Below are 16,626 nucleotides of genomic sequence, written 5' to 3'. Positions count from 1 at the left end.
CACAAAATCACTTAAATTTGATAAAAAACTAGACTTATTTTCTTGGGTTTTTTGCTCATCAAGAAAAAGCATCTTAATTTAAGAATTTTTAGATATTTTTACTGAAAACAAGACAAAAATACAAAGTAAAAAAGTCATTTTTTTGCTATGTATTAATGAGATTAAATGGAGAGCAAATGGAAATTTGCATGATATCTCTACACATTAATCACAGATCTACAGATCTCTACACATTACATCAAATTTACTCAAATCCAGATTATTTTACATATACAATCTACATCAATTTTATAACCCCATACTCGTAATGTATTTCAACAGTTGTCTCATTTGTTTCTCTCATCTCATTTTATTTTTTTTTATTTCGCCACACCAATTTTAGGAGAAATATCTAATACTAAGTTGATACTTCAATAAAACACAACTGAGAAATCCATCAAATTTGGTTCTTTGCGCTTTCACCCATCATCATCTCCAGGAACCGCTGCTCGTGGATGGCAGGACGCCTCTTTTTAATTAAAGGGAGATCAATCCCAAAATAACCAACGTGGCTGCTGCCAAATTTCTCTGACGGCATCTCTCCTCCACTTCAAGCCCAACCAATCCTATTATCTGGTAGCACTTTTCTCTCTCCTGCCTCACTCGATGACTGATTTCTTCCCGCCTGCATGCGCTAATGCCTTGAAAAGGATTTGTGTGTCTGCCTGTGATGTCGATGATGGAGTGTCAGAACCGCCAGAGACCCGGAGGGCACTGGCGGTCTGTCAGTGGTGCACACACAGTCACCAAGAGTGCCTCCTTATTTTCACCTGTTTTATTGTCTTCTGTCTATTGCCAACATTTTAATACACAGTGTTTCATCATTGACAACAAGGAATTAGCATTCATGTAGTTTAATTGGTAGAGCATTGTGTAAAGGTCATGGGTTCGACTCTCAAGGAACACGCAGTCTACAGTATTGATGCACATGCTCATGTTTGTTTGATCAGTAATTACCAAAAAAGACGAGGAGGCACATGCTGATGGCCAGGATGGAGCTTGGACTGAGCGCGGCGAGGCGGAGAGATTTGACCTGGCCGATTTCACACCACTGGCCCCTGAAGCCTTCCGGACAACGGCACTGGTAGCTCTTGGTATTGTGTGCCAGGCAGGTGCCACCGTTACGGCACGTGGTGGCACCGCAGGGGGAGGGGGCGCAATGCAAAAGACCCGTGACCTCATCCATTACCGCAACCTGATTGGCTGGACACCTGAAGAGAGGGAAAAAATTGTGTTTAGCAATACATTTTATGTTAATGAATCTTATTTAAAAATGAGAGAGCGTTCTCACCTGCATTCATGTTTTCTCCATAGGTCCACGCAGTATAGTGGACTCAGACAGGGTTTGGCATTGCAGGCGTCAGAGTGACAGCCGGGCACGACCCCGCGACGCTCCAGTACCGTACTGAACTCCACGCCCTGACCATCCAGTGGCAGAGAGTGACCGTTTAGTCTCACGTCCCGCATACAGCCTGCAAGGTAATATATAGTACAAAGGTATTAGTTTTGTGTATTTGGCTCATTTAAAGTGCACAGTAAAATATTTTTGGGATAAAGTCAGAAATATTTCCAAAGCTTTATTCATTCAAACCAAATAAGAAAGTAGCCAAAGCTTTAATAATAGGTGCACACAATAGCAAATTGAAGGGCCGCACCTTGAAAGTCTCCATTGACGTTTGGAGTGCCGCTATTTCCTATATACAAACTAGAGGGATGCACCACTATTTCTTTCTTGTGTCCCAGGACCCCTGTAACCTCTCGTGAACCTCCGCCCTGCTCCAATTGCAAAGTAAAGATGTTGTCATAGCGATGGAGGCTGACTAGGACCCACTGCCCATGGTTCACACGATGGGCTTTGAGTTTAAGAGAATGAACACCGTCTCCGAGATTACTGCGGACGCTGAGGTATCCATCAGCTATCTGACAGGCGAAAAGATTTGCATGTGACAATGTGTCGTTGTTTCCAAGTATTAAACTTGTACATCGTTGTACATCACTTACTTCCAGGAAAATAAACTCGTTGGAGTCGCGGGAGGACACGCTGAGCAGGATGCCCGAAGAAGAGCGTGTTCTGATCAGGAATTGAGCTTGAGTTTTGCGTGGACTTCCTCCACCTCTCAGCTGATACCGCAGCACGCTGTCTTTTTCAAAGGACCACTCGGGCAATGCTGTAACATAAAACCACTTCAGCGTCCAACCCTAAATAGACGTTACCATACTTCAGGTTATCTAATGTGCCGCTCACCTTTGTCACATTTGTGTCCGCTGTATCCAGGGTGGCAGTCGCAGCTAAAGGAACCCCATTCGCCCATGCACTTCCCATGGACACCACACGAGGGTCCTCCAGCGGTCAAACACACACCGTCGGTTAGGGCACATCCCGGATTGCTGTTCTCGCTCTCTGCCGGGCTGCTGAGGTCATACACCTGACGGAAAACACACGGAGAGACCCGAGTCAGCACTATGTTGAATTTCATTGACCCGTATTGACTCGCTGTCAGAAAGTGTCTCAGTTGGGTGTCTGGAATGGTGGATTGTAACCCAAAGCACATTCACATTCAGTCATGAAGAAAGAAAGATGTTTACCCCGTGCAAATACGCACCTTAAAAACAGTAGAGAGCAATAAAGATATTTACCTGACTGTCCACGACCAGGTTTCTCAAGCATCCCACAAAGCCCTTGTAAGGGGGGTGTGACCTACGGAATGGGTGGGTCTCTTTAACCCCACCCAGCTGGAGAGGTTGGTACACATCTAAAAACCTGCAGAGGAGATGCACATATAATTTGTGAATTTCCTTATTGGCATTTACTTTTGCGTTGGAAAAAATGACTTTCTTACTCAGTATTTTTGTCTTGTTTTCAGTACAAATATCTAAAAAGTTTTAAAATCAAGATTCATTTTCTTAATGAGCAAAATGACCTAAGAAAATAACACAAAAAAAAAATACAATTTAAGTGAATTTGTGCTTAAAACAAGCAAAACATCTATAAATGGGTTAATAAAAAAACCTTGAAATAATTTTACTTTTTTCACTTTTTAGAACACAGATTTTTTTGGCATGTTTTATGCACAAATTCACTTAAATTTTATATGTTTGATCAAAAACTACACTTATTTTCTTAGGTAATTTTGCTCTTAAAAAAATTTGTACTTAAAAAAGACAAAAATAAATTTTTTAAATAAATATTAATAATAATAATAACAATTTTTCTTGATGAGCAAAATTACCCTAGAAAATAAGTCTAGTTTTTAGACCAAAAATATCAAATTTAAGTGATTTTGTGCATAAAACAAGCAAAAAAATCTGCCAATGGTGTAAGCAAATTGTAGCAAATAAATTTGATATTTTTGGTCTAAAAACTAGATAGTTTCACGTGCGTGCGCGAAAGTTGCACGCGAAATTAAACTTAAAAAAAAATTCTGCACATTAAGTTTTCACGTAAACACAAGAAAGTTTTACATGAAATAAACTTTTGATTTTTTTACTCCAATGTCACCTTAGGGGCTCGGTAGTTTTGCTCATCAAGAAAAAGAATCTTAATTTAAGAATTTTTTGCTATTTTTACTGAAAACAAGACAAAAATACTAAGAATTTTTTTTCTTGAAAAAAATTTTTTGCAGTGTACTAAATACTTTCAGTACAAATAATTAAAAATTCTTGAATCAGGATTTATGTTCTTGATGAGCAAAATAACCTAAGAAAATAATTCTAGTTATATCTGCCAATGGGGTGAGAATTGTTTTCTTGAATTAAGCGTTTAAGAAAAACTTAAACTTATTTTAAGATGTTATTTCTTACTCTATTGCCAGATATTTTTGCTTGTTTTAAGCACAAATTTACTTAAATTTCATATTTTTTAAACTTATTTTCTTAGGTCATTTTGCTCATCATGAAAATACATCTTAATTTAATATTTTTTAGATATTTGTACTGAAAACAAGCCAAAAATACTAAGTAAGTCATTTTTTGCAGTGTAAGAAAAGCATTTTTTGCAGGATTATTTGTATTCTGGATGCTAATGATGTGCCCAATACAATTTCTCTATATTCAAACATTGTTGGAAACATTTTCTGATAACAAAAGTACACAAGTGAACAAAGCAGATGACTTTTTAAACCAAGGGTCTCCAACCTTTTTGTGAGTAAGGGGCTGGACACACCAAAACTTTTAAACGCGGCTGAAAATGCCTTGAGGACGCCGAATGCCAGCTGTTTTTCAGCTGAGTGCCAGCTTTCTTCAGCTGAGCGCTTTGGTAGATGTGATACTTCAGCTGCAAGCCGGTTGGTTGCTGTGGTAATGTCCCTCCCCTCCTCCACTGTGATTGGGCGGCCGTGTGAGAACTGACATTGACGAGCGGAGCTTTTCTCCCAAAGTTGCATCTCTTTCAACTCTCGACGCTCAGCGCCGAGCGCAGAAAAAACGCTGAGCGCCGGTTTTCAGCGCGGAAAAAACCCGCTAGCTGCTGGCTTTTTTTAAAAACGCCGAGCTTCCATTGGAAACAATTGAAAACATGCGCCGGCCGCGGGCGTAAAAGTTTTGGTGTACACAACCCCTAAGAGCTACCAGAATGGATAAAACAACTGTTTGGGCAACTGTTTGGATATATTTACCACAAAAAAACTTAGTTTTACTTGTTCATTCTACTTTATTTTTCTTATTGATATGTTTTATAATTGTTTAAAAAGTTAACATATGGTACATAAAAGAAGCCAAGAATGTATAAAAAATATGTAATAAACAAATATAAAAATTGGGCACCATGTTGGAGACCACTGTTTTAGACTATATAGATTCATAGGATAAGTACAATTTTAAGTTTCATGTCCTTTACCTTTCACTGCCTGGAGTCTCTCCAGAGGCCCTACACAAAGACTGATCCGTCTCAAACATCTCTATTCCCAGACCTTCCACCTCATTCAGCGCAGTCCCAGAGCAATGGTCCAGAATCATCTGTACTGTCTACACAAAAACACACACACCCCCAATCCAATGATTTTTCCTTAAGGCATTATGTTACATCACATATAAGTGCATGAGAGGTCAATTTTTGTAATGGAATATTATAGACCCGAATCCCACAAGACGACAAAGACCACAATCTGCTTAACCCGTGAGAACCTCAGAGGTACATTATGATCTTGACTGTCTAAAAGCTTCATATCTCAATGTAATTGAGGTGAAGTTGAGAACATTATGATGTCAAATGGAATTGGTGTCTGATTTTGGTCGTGTGACCTCTAAGAGCTTCTATCTTTCTTTTCCGCTGAGTCTCGCCGTACCTTGCCGTCGCTGATGATGTCGAGATGATGCCAGCGGCGGTCAGTGACGGTGGCTCTTGCGGGCAGCTGCAATGTGAGAGTCCCTGAGCCGTGATTCACGCTTAACGCAGGTACTCCATTCTTCAGCTCTGATATAAGAGATTAAAAAAAAAAAAGTTTGGCATAACTACACTCAGAAATACACTCAGACTGTCACTGGGGTGGGTACCCTTTCAAAAAAGTATGCATTTGTCCCCGGTCAGATGGGATGAGGGGCTTAGCCCCCTGAGGAAATGACTCCACAAACACAGCAAATAATCTGTATTATTTTTGGGCTGTCTGTCCTCATGGTGGTTGTCTTTTTTCCTTTTTGTGGATTTTTTCTTTTTTTTTCAGATCAGGGGCTTTTAAAAAACATAAGGGGCTTTAGCGCCTATAGCCCCCCTCGCAACGTCACTGATTTGTACCTGGGTCAATGACGTGACGTTAATTATTTTGTGTCCGTATGGTTCAATTAAATGTAAAACGGCTAAAATTTCAAAATAAAATTCCAGATTACTCTTTTTCGAGGACCAAGTCTAAAATTTCTTAGTTAGTTTTATTTCATTTTGAAAGAATATTTGGGAGATAATTGCAAAAAATGTCAATGTGGTGTAACCGGTCTGTGTCAATTGGTGTAACTAGTATTTTTTTTAATGAAAATATAAATATATTCATAATAAAAAAAAAAAAAAAAAAATATATATATATATAATCATCTAGTTTGGGGTAATATGATTTTTTTATATCATTTGTCAAAGATTATTTACAAAACAGAGTTGTAAAGAACAAAACAGAGCATTTAAATTTACATTTAGAAATAACTAATAAAATGATATTACATTTTTTTTTAAGATTACGCTTGTGCCATCAAGGTGGATAAAATATTTAATATTTCTCATTCTTTGGCGCAATTGGCAATTATCACATTTTCAGGTCTATTCAGTCTTAACTTTCATAAAAATGGTGCAAATGTAATTTTTTATTGCATAAAATCAACATAAATACACTATGTGCATTGAAATAAAACTGATGCATGCTTTTAAAACAAGTTTTTTAAAAAGATTTTTGAATTTCTTATCTCGCCAAACCATTTTTGTCACTGACCCACCTACAGAGTGTATTTTAGTACCTCAAAGGCACATATAGTATACAGATATGCTGTATAGTACTGCACATAAGTTACATATTAGCACATTTTTAAAGAGTACCGTCCCAGCGTTTGTACCTTTATTTCTGACAGTGTATATCTGTGTCTACAAAAGTCATTTCAAACATTTACTTTCAGATTAAAAGATTTTTATGACTGTAGTTATTTTTAAAATAGCATTTAGCATGCAATAGTAATGCAGAAATGACTAACTATACCTATAAACCTATATGCTTATATATACTGTACCTATATAAGTTTTCTATCAATCTCATTGCAGCATATGAAACACCATCTGCACACATAAGTGGTGTTAGTCTCTAATGTTTTTTTATATCCCCCTTGGTTTGTTTTTTGACCCCAGCAGTAAAAAATGCTTATTCGTAATCAATCTGTGGTCAGTTCCAAATTGCTGTCACTGCAGTTGAGGGTTTTGGCCCCTGTTCAATAAAAACACGACCCAAACTGATGATGCAAGCTTATGCAAGGCCGCAAGGGGGTTGTTCCCTGAAATCATATCACTGGTTGCATAATACAGTATTGGGCTGGTGGCGTATGTGACATTCACCGGTGACCCGGGGCGGAGATCAATGCTGACCCAACACTGCTGACCATGTACATTTAAATCATCTAGCATTAATGGTGCACCTTACACTATGCTCGCTGGCATGGATCGATTGCACTCACAAAGTTAATTGTTAGAGGAAATTATCATTGTGATATAATTCATCCCCAAATGAAATGGAACAGAGACGACTGGGTGAAAAATGACGTCTTGAGAAACATACCCAATGCGATGAAGTCCTCTCTTTCTCCTGGCTGAGCTGCTCCCATTGGGCCATCGTAGAACAACAGGCCGTTGGCCACCTCGGTGATGAACTCCACAGAAATGTGGCTCTGAAAACAAGGCCTTATGGGAGGAAACCAAGCATAACCGTTGCCAAAGAAACTGTGTTTGGTTTGCTGGCATTCTGGCCCATCGAACATGGGGGGGCACTTACACCTGCAAACCAGCAAAAGATTATCCATTACTAAACAACGTTAAAGGGACACTTCCACTTTTTGAAAATATGCTCATTTTCCAGCTCCCCTAGAGTTAAATATTTGATTTTTACTGTTTTGGAATCCATTCAGCTGATCTCCGGGTCTGGCGGTACCAATTTTAGCATAGCTTAGCATAATCCATTGAATCTGATTAGACCATAAGCATTGCGCTAAAAAATAACCAAAGAGTTTCGATATTTTTCCTATTACGCACTGCACAAAAATAGTCCCCTGCTATTGAAAGTTACCAAGGGGACTATTTTCAGCCTCTTCGTTATATCATTGCACCTGCTGCAGCCATGTTACGGCAGCAAAGTCCTTGATTATTACGCCAGAATAAGAGTATAGTGCCATATCTGCCTAGAAAATCGAAAACTTAAAATTTTCCGTCGGTCTTAGTACACAATGTAACTACAGAAAAGTCAAGTTTTAAATAGAAAAATATCGAAACCCTTTGGGTTTTCTTTTGCGTGATGCTAATGGTCTAATCAAATTCAATGGATTATGCTAATCTATGCTAAAAGTGATAGCGCCAGACCCGGAGATCAGCTGAATGGATTCCAAAACGGTAAAAATTAAATGTTTAACTCTAGGGGAGCTGGAAAATGAGCATATTTTCAAAAAAAAGTGTGTCCCTTTATTAATCACATTCTACACAATGATTATTTTAATAGAACAAGCACACAAAGGACTTGTATTGCAGTATTGGTTTTACCTGTAGCCCAGCTCAGTGTCCACACAGGTGCCACCGTTCATACAGGGGTTATGTGAGTATAAGGAACACTGCAGGCGGACGGCCTCGCGGGCGAGACAACCGCACTGAGCGCTAGCTTTTGCTGAGACCGATACCAGAGAGACATTTCCATTGTTTAGTGTTGTAGGGGTGTCACTAAAAATGACTTTGCTTGAACAGCCTTCTGTTTGACCGCAGCTTACATAGGTGCACTCATCCACCCCAACCTGTAGGATGGTCACGCCCAGGGCCGACTCAAACTGAGAGGGGGAAAGAGAGTCATTAGTACCTCAAAGATACATACTGGAATCAAAAACACTTTTTTTGTGTCTTATGTGACTAAAGCAAGTAATGCTACACAATAGTTTGACTTTGCATCTTTGGCTCAATGTGCTTGTCAGTCCAGGTGTTTTTTTGAAATGCTGTAAGTCAATCTCAAGGGTAGCCATTCACATCGCTCAGCAGTGCTCTAAAAAGATGTCAGACAGCTTCCCGTGTAGCGTACCAACACGAGCTCTGTGAGACCATCAGCACCACGCTGGGCTGCAAAGAGCCTTCGCTTCAACCCCTGATTTACAGACTGCAGGATTCTGCACCGGGAGTCGCATGTTTTTTATTTCCTTCTATTCCAGCCTCCCTGCTCGCCGAAAGCGACAGGCCACCATCTCGTTCCTTACATAGAAATGAAATATTCATTGCCCCTAGCACAGGGTGACTATAAATGCAGGTTTGAGATGTAATACGAATGGCTCCATAACCTCCATGTGTCTGTGCCTATGTGAGTAATGCTGATATGGGTGAAAGTGCCACCCTTTGTTACCTTAGCTTTGTGCATGGCCATGTAGCCATGGAGTTTCTCTGGTCTGTAGTACGGTGAGCCGTGAGCGGCGAACCACACGCTGAGGTGGTTCTGAGCCGACTGGGTGCCGTTGGCCAGGCTGAAGATGTCTACGTTTTCAAGGTCTGTCTGAAGGAGCTCAGATAAGAGGCGTCGGAGTCGTGCGTATCGGCTCTCTTCATTACCAGATGCCCGGAAAAAATCGTTTGCAGTCAGGTCTGTATGTAACACAAAGATACAAAGCTCTGTATTTGAGAAGCAGTTAAACATGTTTATCTTCTGTTACATTGGCAACAAAAAATTGTCAAAATATGGTTCCTACACTGCAAAAAATTATTTTCAAGAAAAAAATTTCTTAGTATTTTTGTCTTGTTTTCAGTAAAAATATCTAAAAATTCTTAAATTAAGATGCTTTTTTCTTGCTAAGCAAAACACCCAAGAAAATAAGTCTAGTTTTTAGACCAAAAATATCAAATTTAAGTGATTTTGTGCATAAAATCTAAAAAGCTAAAAATCTTCAAAATTTTTCTTAAAAACTAAATTCAAGAAAAAAAATGCTTACCCCATTGGGAGATTTTTTGCGTGTTTTATGTACAAAATCACTTGAATTTGATATTTTTGGTCTAAAAACTAGACTTATTTTCTTGGGTCGTTTTGCTCATCAAGAAAAGCATCTTAATTTAAGAATTTTTAGATATTTTTACTGAAAACAAGACAAAAGAAGAGAAGTTACTCACTGGCTAGTCTTATAGAGGCAGCGTTTCTCAGCGCCTCCTCATCCAGATCCATCACGGTGACTTCAGCTGATGAGGTGACGTCAGGCCAGCTCTTATCTGCCACCCTCACCTGCAGACTGTAGAGACCAGCCGGTGTACCCTCTCTGATGCTCAACTGACCCGTGTTTGAATTCACACTGAACTGCCTGTTTGGGATTATATGAAGGGGAAAGGAGATTATTTATTTCTAATGAATCGTACATCAACTTCTGTATAGATTCTGATCATATTCAACACCTTTAAAGAGTAGGCAGACTCAAAATGTGTTTTTGGAAAAATATGGTGACAGAATTTCCATTTGGGTCCAGTGGCGCCGGTGACTTTTTTTCTGAGGGTCGTCAAAACATGTATTTAGCCCATCATGTGTGTGGCTCATCATGTCAAAATTTGTGTTCAGTGTGTCATGTGAACCTATGTGCATCACGCGTCATGTTAAAATACGTTCCTGCTGCAGACGTGTCAAAGGGGTTTTTGATAAAAGAGACACTCATGTTTGCCAGATATTCGCTTGTGTAATCAGAGTGTTAAGTTAGTGTGTTAGAGTGTCTTGCGAGTATTTTATGAACGTGAGGATCTCACGTTCAAGTGTGCAGCAGGCATGTATTTTGACATGATGCATGATGCTCATAGGCTCACATGACGCACCGAACACATAATTTGAATTCGCCCCCCTCTGAAGAGAAGTCACCGGCCTGCACTGTTTGTGACCTGGGACCACAGAACCAGACATAAGGGTAAATTATTTTGAAACTGAGAGTTATACATCCTCGGACAGTTAAGTAAATTAGCTTTACGTTGATGTATGGTTTGTTAGGATTGGACAATATTTGGTTGAGATACAACTATTTGAAAATCTGGAATCTGAGGGTGCAAAATTGTAAATATTAAGAAAATCGCCCTTAAAGTTGTCCAAATGAAGTCCTTAGTAACTGCATCCACTCACAAAAATAAAGTCTCAATATAGGCCTTTTTACGCTAGGAACTTTACAAAATCTTTATATAGTATCCCAATAATATTTGGCATAAAATAAAAATGTATAATTTTGACACATACAATGCTGACTATTGCTGCAAATATGTGTGACTTAAAACTGGTTTTGTGGTCCAGAGTCATGTTTTTAAAAGCTCCGTATGCTTTCAAGTCACTCTTGCGGTACTGCAATGTCACACGCTGATTGTTTTGAGTGGCGACGCTGCCCGCCAAATGATTTCCAGGCAGGCTTTTAACTATTTCCTTGCGATTGACGAGTTATCTTGTCAATTAAGAGAAAATGCTTCCCTGCCAATGACGAGAATTTCTGGCTTTCCGCAATACCGCTATTATCCACCAGGTGCAACTTATAAAACCCTATCACCCTAGGTATGTCCGTGTAAGTTTTGGGGATCTCTCTGCATCTGATCTCTATCAAAAGTCCTTCACAAAAACGCAATTATCTCAGCTTTTTGCTCAATTGTGTTTTTGAAGAAACCTACCCATATTTAAGAAGTGATAAAAAGAGAACTAATAAAGGTAGGATGAAACTTTTTTGTTTGAAAGCAGAGGGTCTGTTCTTTCATTTGATATATTGTATGTTTATATATTTTAAAGGGATAGTTTGGCCAAAAATGATATTAAACCCATGATTTACTCACCCCCAAGCTGTCTGAGTTGCATATGTCCATCGTTTTTCAGACAAACACATTTTCGGATATTTTATAAAATGTTTTAGATCTTTCAGTTGATTAAATGTAATGTTACGGGGTCCACCCATAGTCCACGACCTTCAAGTCCAAAAAAAGTGCGTCCATCCTTCACAAATTAAATCCAAACGGCTCCAGGATGATAAACAAAGGTCTTCTGAGGGTAATCCGCGCGGTGTTGTTGTAGAAATATCCATACTTAAAACTTTATTAACGAAAATAAATACCTTCCGGTAGCGCCGCCATCTTAGTCGCATCCGCATTCAGGACAAGAGCTTACGCAGCCTACGGAGGCTACTCTGCTGCTGCTCTGTGCCCCCACCCTGCGAATTTGTCATACGTCACTAAGAAAAGTGCGTACACTACGCTAATACTCTCTCCTGAATACAGAGGAGTCTAAGATGGCGGCGTTACCGAAAGGTAGTTATTTTCGTTAATAAAGTTTTAAATATGGATATTTCTACAACAACTCCGCGTGGATTACCCTCAGAAGACCTTTGTTTATCATCCTGGAGCCGTTTGGATTTAATTTGTGAAGGATGGATGCACTTTTTTTGGACTGGCCGAACTATCCCTTTAAGAAGAACATTTTCTGGAAGGCATTAAACTACTGTGAAAATAATGAAAATTGCTGCCGCTGGCTGGTAACTTTTTTTAAAACCGCTAAAGAATTAATGCAAGAGGGCTGAGAGTTGAATTTGGCATTTTTTATATAGAGATAACAAAAACCATCTGGGAGGGAACCAGTGAGGACTATGCAATAATAAAATACTGTGCAATAATGAACGTGCATCAATAACCTGAGAAACATCTTCAGTTTCATTCCTAAATCATTACACATAAGAAGGCATCAATGTCTTATACAGTACTGATACAGTAAAATACTGTATTATTAATGACAGTGTATATATTATGTCAACTCCTGTCTAGTCCTTATTTAAAGAACATTACAGGGACACAGTTGCAGCTAAACGGACTAAAAGCTAACTGGACTCAATGTGACCCAGTCTGAAAAAACCTAGCAAAAGAACATTTTGGGAAAATATAACTTTGATATCTTTAATATCAAGTCATTCAAATTGTATGGAAAAACATGCATGTACAAGGGAACTTGTAGTTTGTGTTTGGCACAAAATGAAAACATCAGTTAATTTGACACATCTATTAAACCAACACTGATTTGTGGCTTTTTTAATATTGCATTTGTGATGATGCTACGGTATGTTTGGCCATCTTAAAACTTTGGATGTTGTGCACCAAGGTCACTAAATTCACATTAGCCATTGCCCAAATTAGATTCAATCATGTTCACATAACAGGAAAGGAGTTCCACCTCAGCGGTGACCTTCAGCTCGGCTGCCAAATTAGGTACTTAACCGTCAAGTACGCAAATGAAAAACTGCTTGGATTGAAGCCACGCTCTCGGTGCCAAGAGATGCGTCAGGCCAGCTCACATCAATCCGCTAATGTATTAATGTGTTAATTATCCAAATTAACGAGGGCAAATCCTTCCCAACAGATTGTCGGACACAGCTTTTAAATCGAACTTAAAATTAGACTGTGATTGAACTCGGAACTAAATCGAGTTCACATTTGTAGTTTGAGAATTAGCGTTATCATTTTCTGGTTTTGACATGAGCTTCATTCAAACAAACTCACTCTAGACGCCAGACATCAGGCGGCGTACTTTCAGTCTTATCATTGCTATAGCAACAGTTGTAGAAACAGCAGATATTGACTACACTGTTGGAACAGATCAGATTTCATCACTTGCAACAGCACAGGTCAGTCATAAAAAATCTGATTGAAAAACCAAATCGGATTTGTGTGCAAGTATGAACAAAGCCTTACAACGCAGCTCATTAGAGAGAACCTCTAGCTAACATCATTTTTCTTATCTCACTTCAGAGTGAATTTCCCACGTTTGATGAAGTATTAAAAAGCGAGTGACAGGAAGGTTGTCTGAGCGCTAATAGGTGCACCGCGCAGCCTCGTTCTTTATCTTCGGTTCACTTTTGTTCTTTTTTCTTTGCTTGTAAGAGCGAGTTGACACAAAATAGAGTTTGAATCAAACTTCAATAGGACATCAAAGCACCTGGGGGGTTTGCCTTCGAACTTGTACGTCTTTTCGCTCCAATCGTCAAGGTCAGGGGATTGAACCTGTCCAAGAACCGTGGTGGGGAGCGTACCTGGGGAAAACACATAATGAGGTTAGAGAACAGCGACCTCCATCCAGTCTGTGCAATACCCGGGGCGATGAGTGTCTGTGGGTGGGAGGAAGAGATGTATCTTTAAAGAGATAAACAAAACAGCAGAGGATCTCATTGGCACATATGGTCCCACTTAAACAGCACAGTGGGGAGGGGGGATGCAACATTGCCATTTCTCCAAAAGGCAAAACGAAATGCTGTAATCCTGTTAGTTATGAAATCAACATATTTTTAGAAATGGCTCCTGTTTATATGCCTCTTAAACCTGGATTTGCGTACATTTTTGCACCTCTTTCCAAATAGAGAAATAGATAGGAAAGAGGAATGTGCTAAAAATATATCAAGTAAAAACTTTTTTCTATTCTTATATATTTAATATTTGACCCTGGACCACAAAACCAGTCATAAGGGTCAATTTTTGCAATTGCAATTTAGGCCTTATCTAAAGGCTTAAAGGGACACTCCCCTTTTTGAAAAAATGCTCATTTTCCAGCTCCCCGAGAGTTAAACATTCCCGTTTTGGAATCCATTCAGCTGATCTCCGGGTCTGGCTGTACCACTTTTAGCATAGCTTAGCATAATCCATTGAATCTGATTAGACCATTAGCATCATGCTCAAAAATAACCAAAGAGTTTCAATATTTTTCCTATTTAAAACTTGACTCTTCTGTAGTTACATCGTGTACTAAGACCGATGGAAAATTAAATTTGCGAATTTCTAGGCAGATATGTCTAGGAACTATACTCTAATTCTGGCTTAATAATCAAGGACTTTGCTGACATACCATGGCTACAGGAGGCACAATGATATTATGCAGTGCCCGAAAATAGTCCCCTGCTATTGAATGTTACCAAGGGGACAAAATCATGAAAAACATTTCAGTCAAACTTTTAATCGTAAAATAGTATTCTTTACAATTTACCTTGTACACTGTACACTATGAACTCGCTGTGTCCAGGTGCATGTGGATGATCATTCTTGTCTCCGATGATGACAGTAAGTGTACTCGTGGAACTCATTGGTGGAGAGCCGCTGTCAATCATCAGGATGGGAAGAAGATACTGTTTCTGTCTTTCACGATCAAAAGTGCGAAGAGCGGTTATCTTGGCACTACCGTTTCGCAAGTCAGTCAAATTGAAATTCGTAACATCAGAGGTCAGCATCAAAAGACGAATAGAAAAAGGCCCTCCGTTGGACGATGTGTCTTTATCAACGACATGCAACAAAACTGAGGTGTCATTCATACGAACGATCTGTGGTGCGGCCGTGTTTTCCCACACAATGGGCCGATAGGGAGCTTCGAACTCGGGTCCGTTATCGTTGACGTCCTGCACGGTTACCAACACGATGGCAGAGCCGGTCAGAGCAGGGCTGCCCATGTCTGTGGCCAAAACCATGATTCTGTGCTGGGACAACTTCTCTCTGTCCAGAGAGTCAGCCACCACGACCCAACCACCCTTATCCACCAAGAATTGCTGAAAGGGGTCGGATTCTGATGCGATGCTGTATGTGAACCTCCCGTTTTGACCTGAATCCAGATCTGTGGCTGTCACCTGTGCCACAATGGTGCCAACAGGAACATCTTCGAACATGGATCCAACCTCGTAAAACTGTGGGAAGAAGACTGGTGCGTGATCATTAGAGTCTTCCACTTGGATAATGCAGTAAGCCAGGCTAAAAAAGTCAGCATCTTCTACTTTGACTGTCAGATTGAAGGTACGCTCGTGTGGTTTCTCAAAATCAATCTTCTTCTTTAGCCTCACCACTCCACGGCGGTTCGCCTTGTCTGTTTCAACAAAAAACTTTCGGTCTTCATCTCCTCCAATAATGCTGAACGTCATCACTGAGTTTTCACCCTCATCCCCATCTGTAGCAGCCACTACCACAACCTCGCTGTTGATATCTAAGTTCTCTGGCATGGAGGCCATGTAGACCCTCTGGGTGAACACTGGAGGATGATCATTGACATCAGAAACCAAAATAGTGGCTGTTCCTGTCCCCGAAAGTCCCCCACCATCCCGAGCTTCCACGACGACTAGATATCGATCCACCACTTCCCTATCCAAAGAGCGCAGAACTGTATAAATGGTCCCTGTGGCCGGATTGATGGAGAAAAGGTTAAGGTTGATCTCGTTGCGCACATTTTGCACAATTCTGTAAGTGAGGATCGCATTCTTGCCAGCTTTCGGATCGTCTAGGTCGGTGGCCCGCATCTCCATTATAGAAGTGTCCGCTGGTGAGTTCTCGGGAACGTGACCCAGAAAGCAGTTATCCGTTGAACACAGGAAAACTGGTGCGTTGTCATTGATATCCTGAACGTCTACTAGTACATCGGCAAACCCGGTTAGACCCACCCCATTCTCATCGGTGGCCAGCACGAGGAACTGCCATGCCGAACGAACTTCGCGGTCTAAACGCCGTTGGGCGTAGATCCTTCCGTTCAGCTCGTCTATAGTGAATTCGCTACCGGCACCCTGTCCATGTAAAGAATACCGCACTGCACTTTGATCCGCCTCTTGATCTGGATCTGTGGCTGAGACCTGAAACAACAGCAGATAGGGAAATTCAACAATTCAACACATTCATCCCAGAACATGAGGCAATTTAAAGTTAATAGTCATAGCAGAGGTGTGCATATTTTACTTGTCACCTCTTTTACGGTATGTTTTGTTTACGCAAAGTCTTTGAGGTCTTTTTTCATAGGAACCAAGTTATGGCATTGGCACACACAAAAATTCAACAAATAAAAATATCTAAGGTTAATATGCCTTTATACCAGAATACAACCATGTTTGGAGATTTTTAATTTCTGCCACTTTTAATCTTACAGTACACCTGTTAAAGGGATAGTTCGG

The 16,626-nt window shown here is 40.0% G+C and overlaps 1 protein-coding gene across 1 annotated transcript in view; it reads right to left on the bottom strand.

The window, feature by feature from the left end:
* Window positions 1–16,626, bottom strand: part of LOC135789018 (neural-cadherin) — a 144,405-nt gene that overhangs the window by 4,582 nt on the left and 123,197 nt on the right. Inside the window, exons 18-31 of the mRNA XM_065298585.2 lie at window positions 14,694–16,311; window positions 13,656–13,749; window positions 9,842–10,026; window positions 9,087–9,322; window positions 8,249–8,526; window positions 7,278–7,492; window positions 5,322–5,449; window positions 4,874–5,001; window positions 2,677–2,800; window positions 2,285–2,465; window positions 2,041–2,207; window positions 1,695–1,959; window positions 1,331–1,511; window positions 997–1,250 (exon numbers count right to left, since the gene is read on the bottom strand). Coding sequence (XP_065154657.1) covers window positions 997–1,250; window positions 1,331–1,511; window positions 1,695–1,959; window positions 2,041–2,207; window positions 2,285–2,465; window positions 2,677–2,800; window positions 4,874–5,001; window positions 5,322–5,449; window positions 7,278–7,492; window positions 8,249–8,526; window positions 9,087–9,322; window positions 9,842–10,026; window positions 13,656–13,749; window positions 14,694–16,311 — 4,054 coding nt within the window. The remainder of the gene's footprint in view (window positions 1–996; window positions 1,251–1,330; window positions 1,512–1,694; window positions 1,960–2,040; window positions 2,208–2,284; window positions 2,466–2,676; window positions 2,801–4,873; window positions 5,002–5,321; window positions 5,450–7,277; window positions 7,493–8,248; window positions 8,527–9,086; window positions 9,323–9,841; window positions 10,027–13,655; window positions 13,750–14,693; window positions 16,312–16,626) is intronic.

Source organism: Paramisgurnus dabryanus, chromosome 13, assembly GCF_030506205.2.
Source record: "Paramisgurnus dabryanus chromosome 13, PD_genome_1.1, whole genome shotgun sequence".
In the NCBI taxonomy this organism is placed as follows: Eukaryota; Metazoa; Chordata; class Actinopteri; order Cypriniformes; family Cobitidae; genus Paramisgurnus; species Paramisgurnus dabryanus.
Note: the sequence above shows the minus strand (reverse complement) of the source record. Positions and strands in the feature narration are given on the sequence as shown.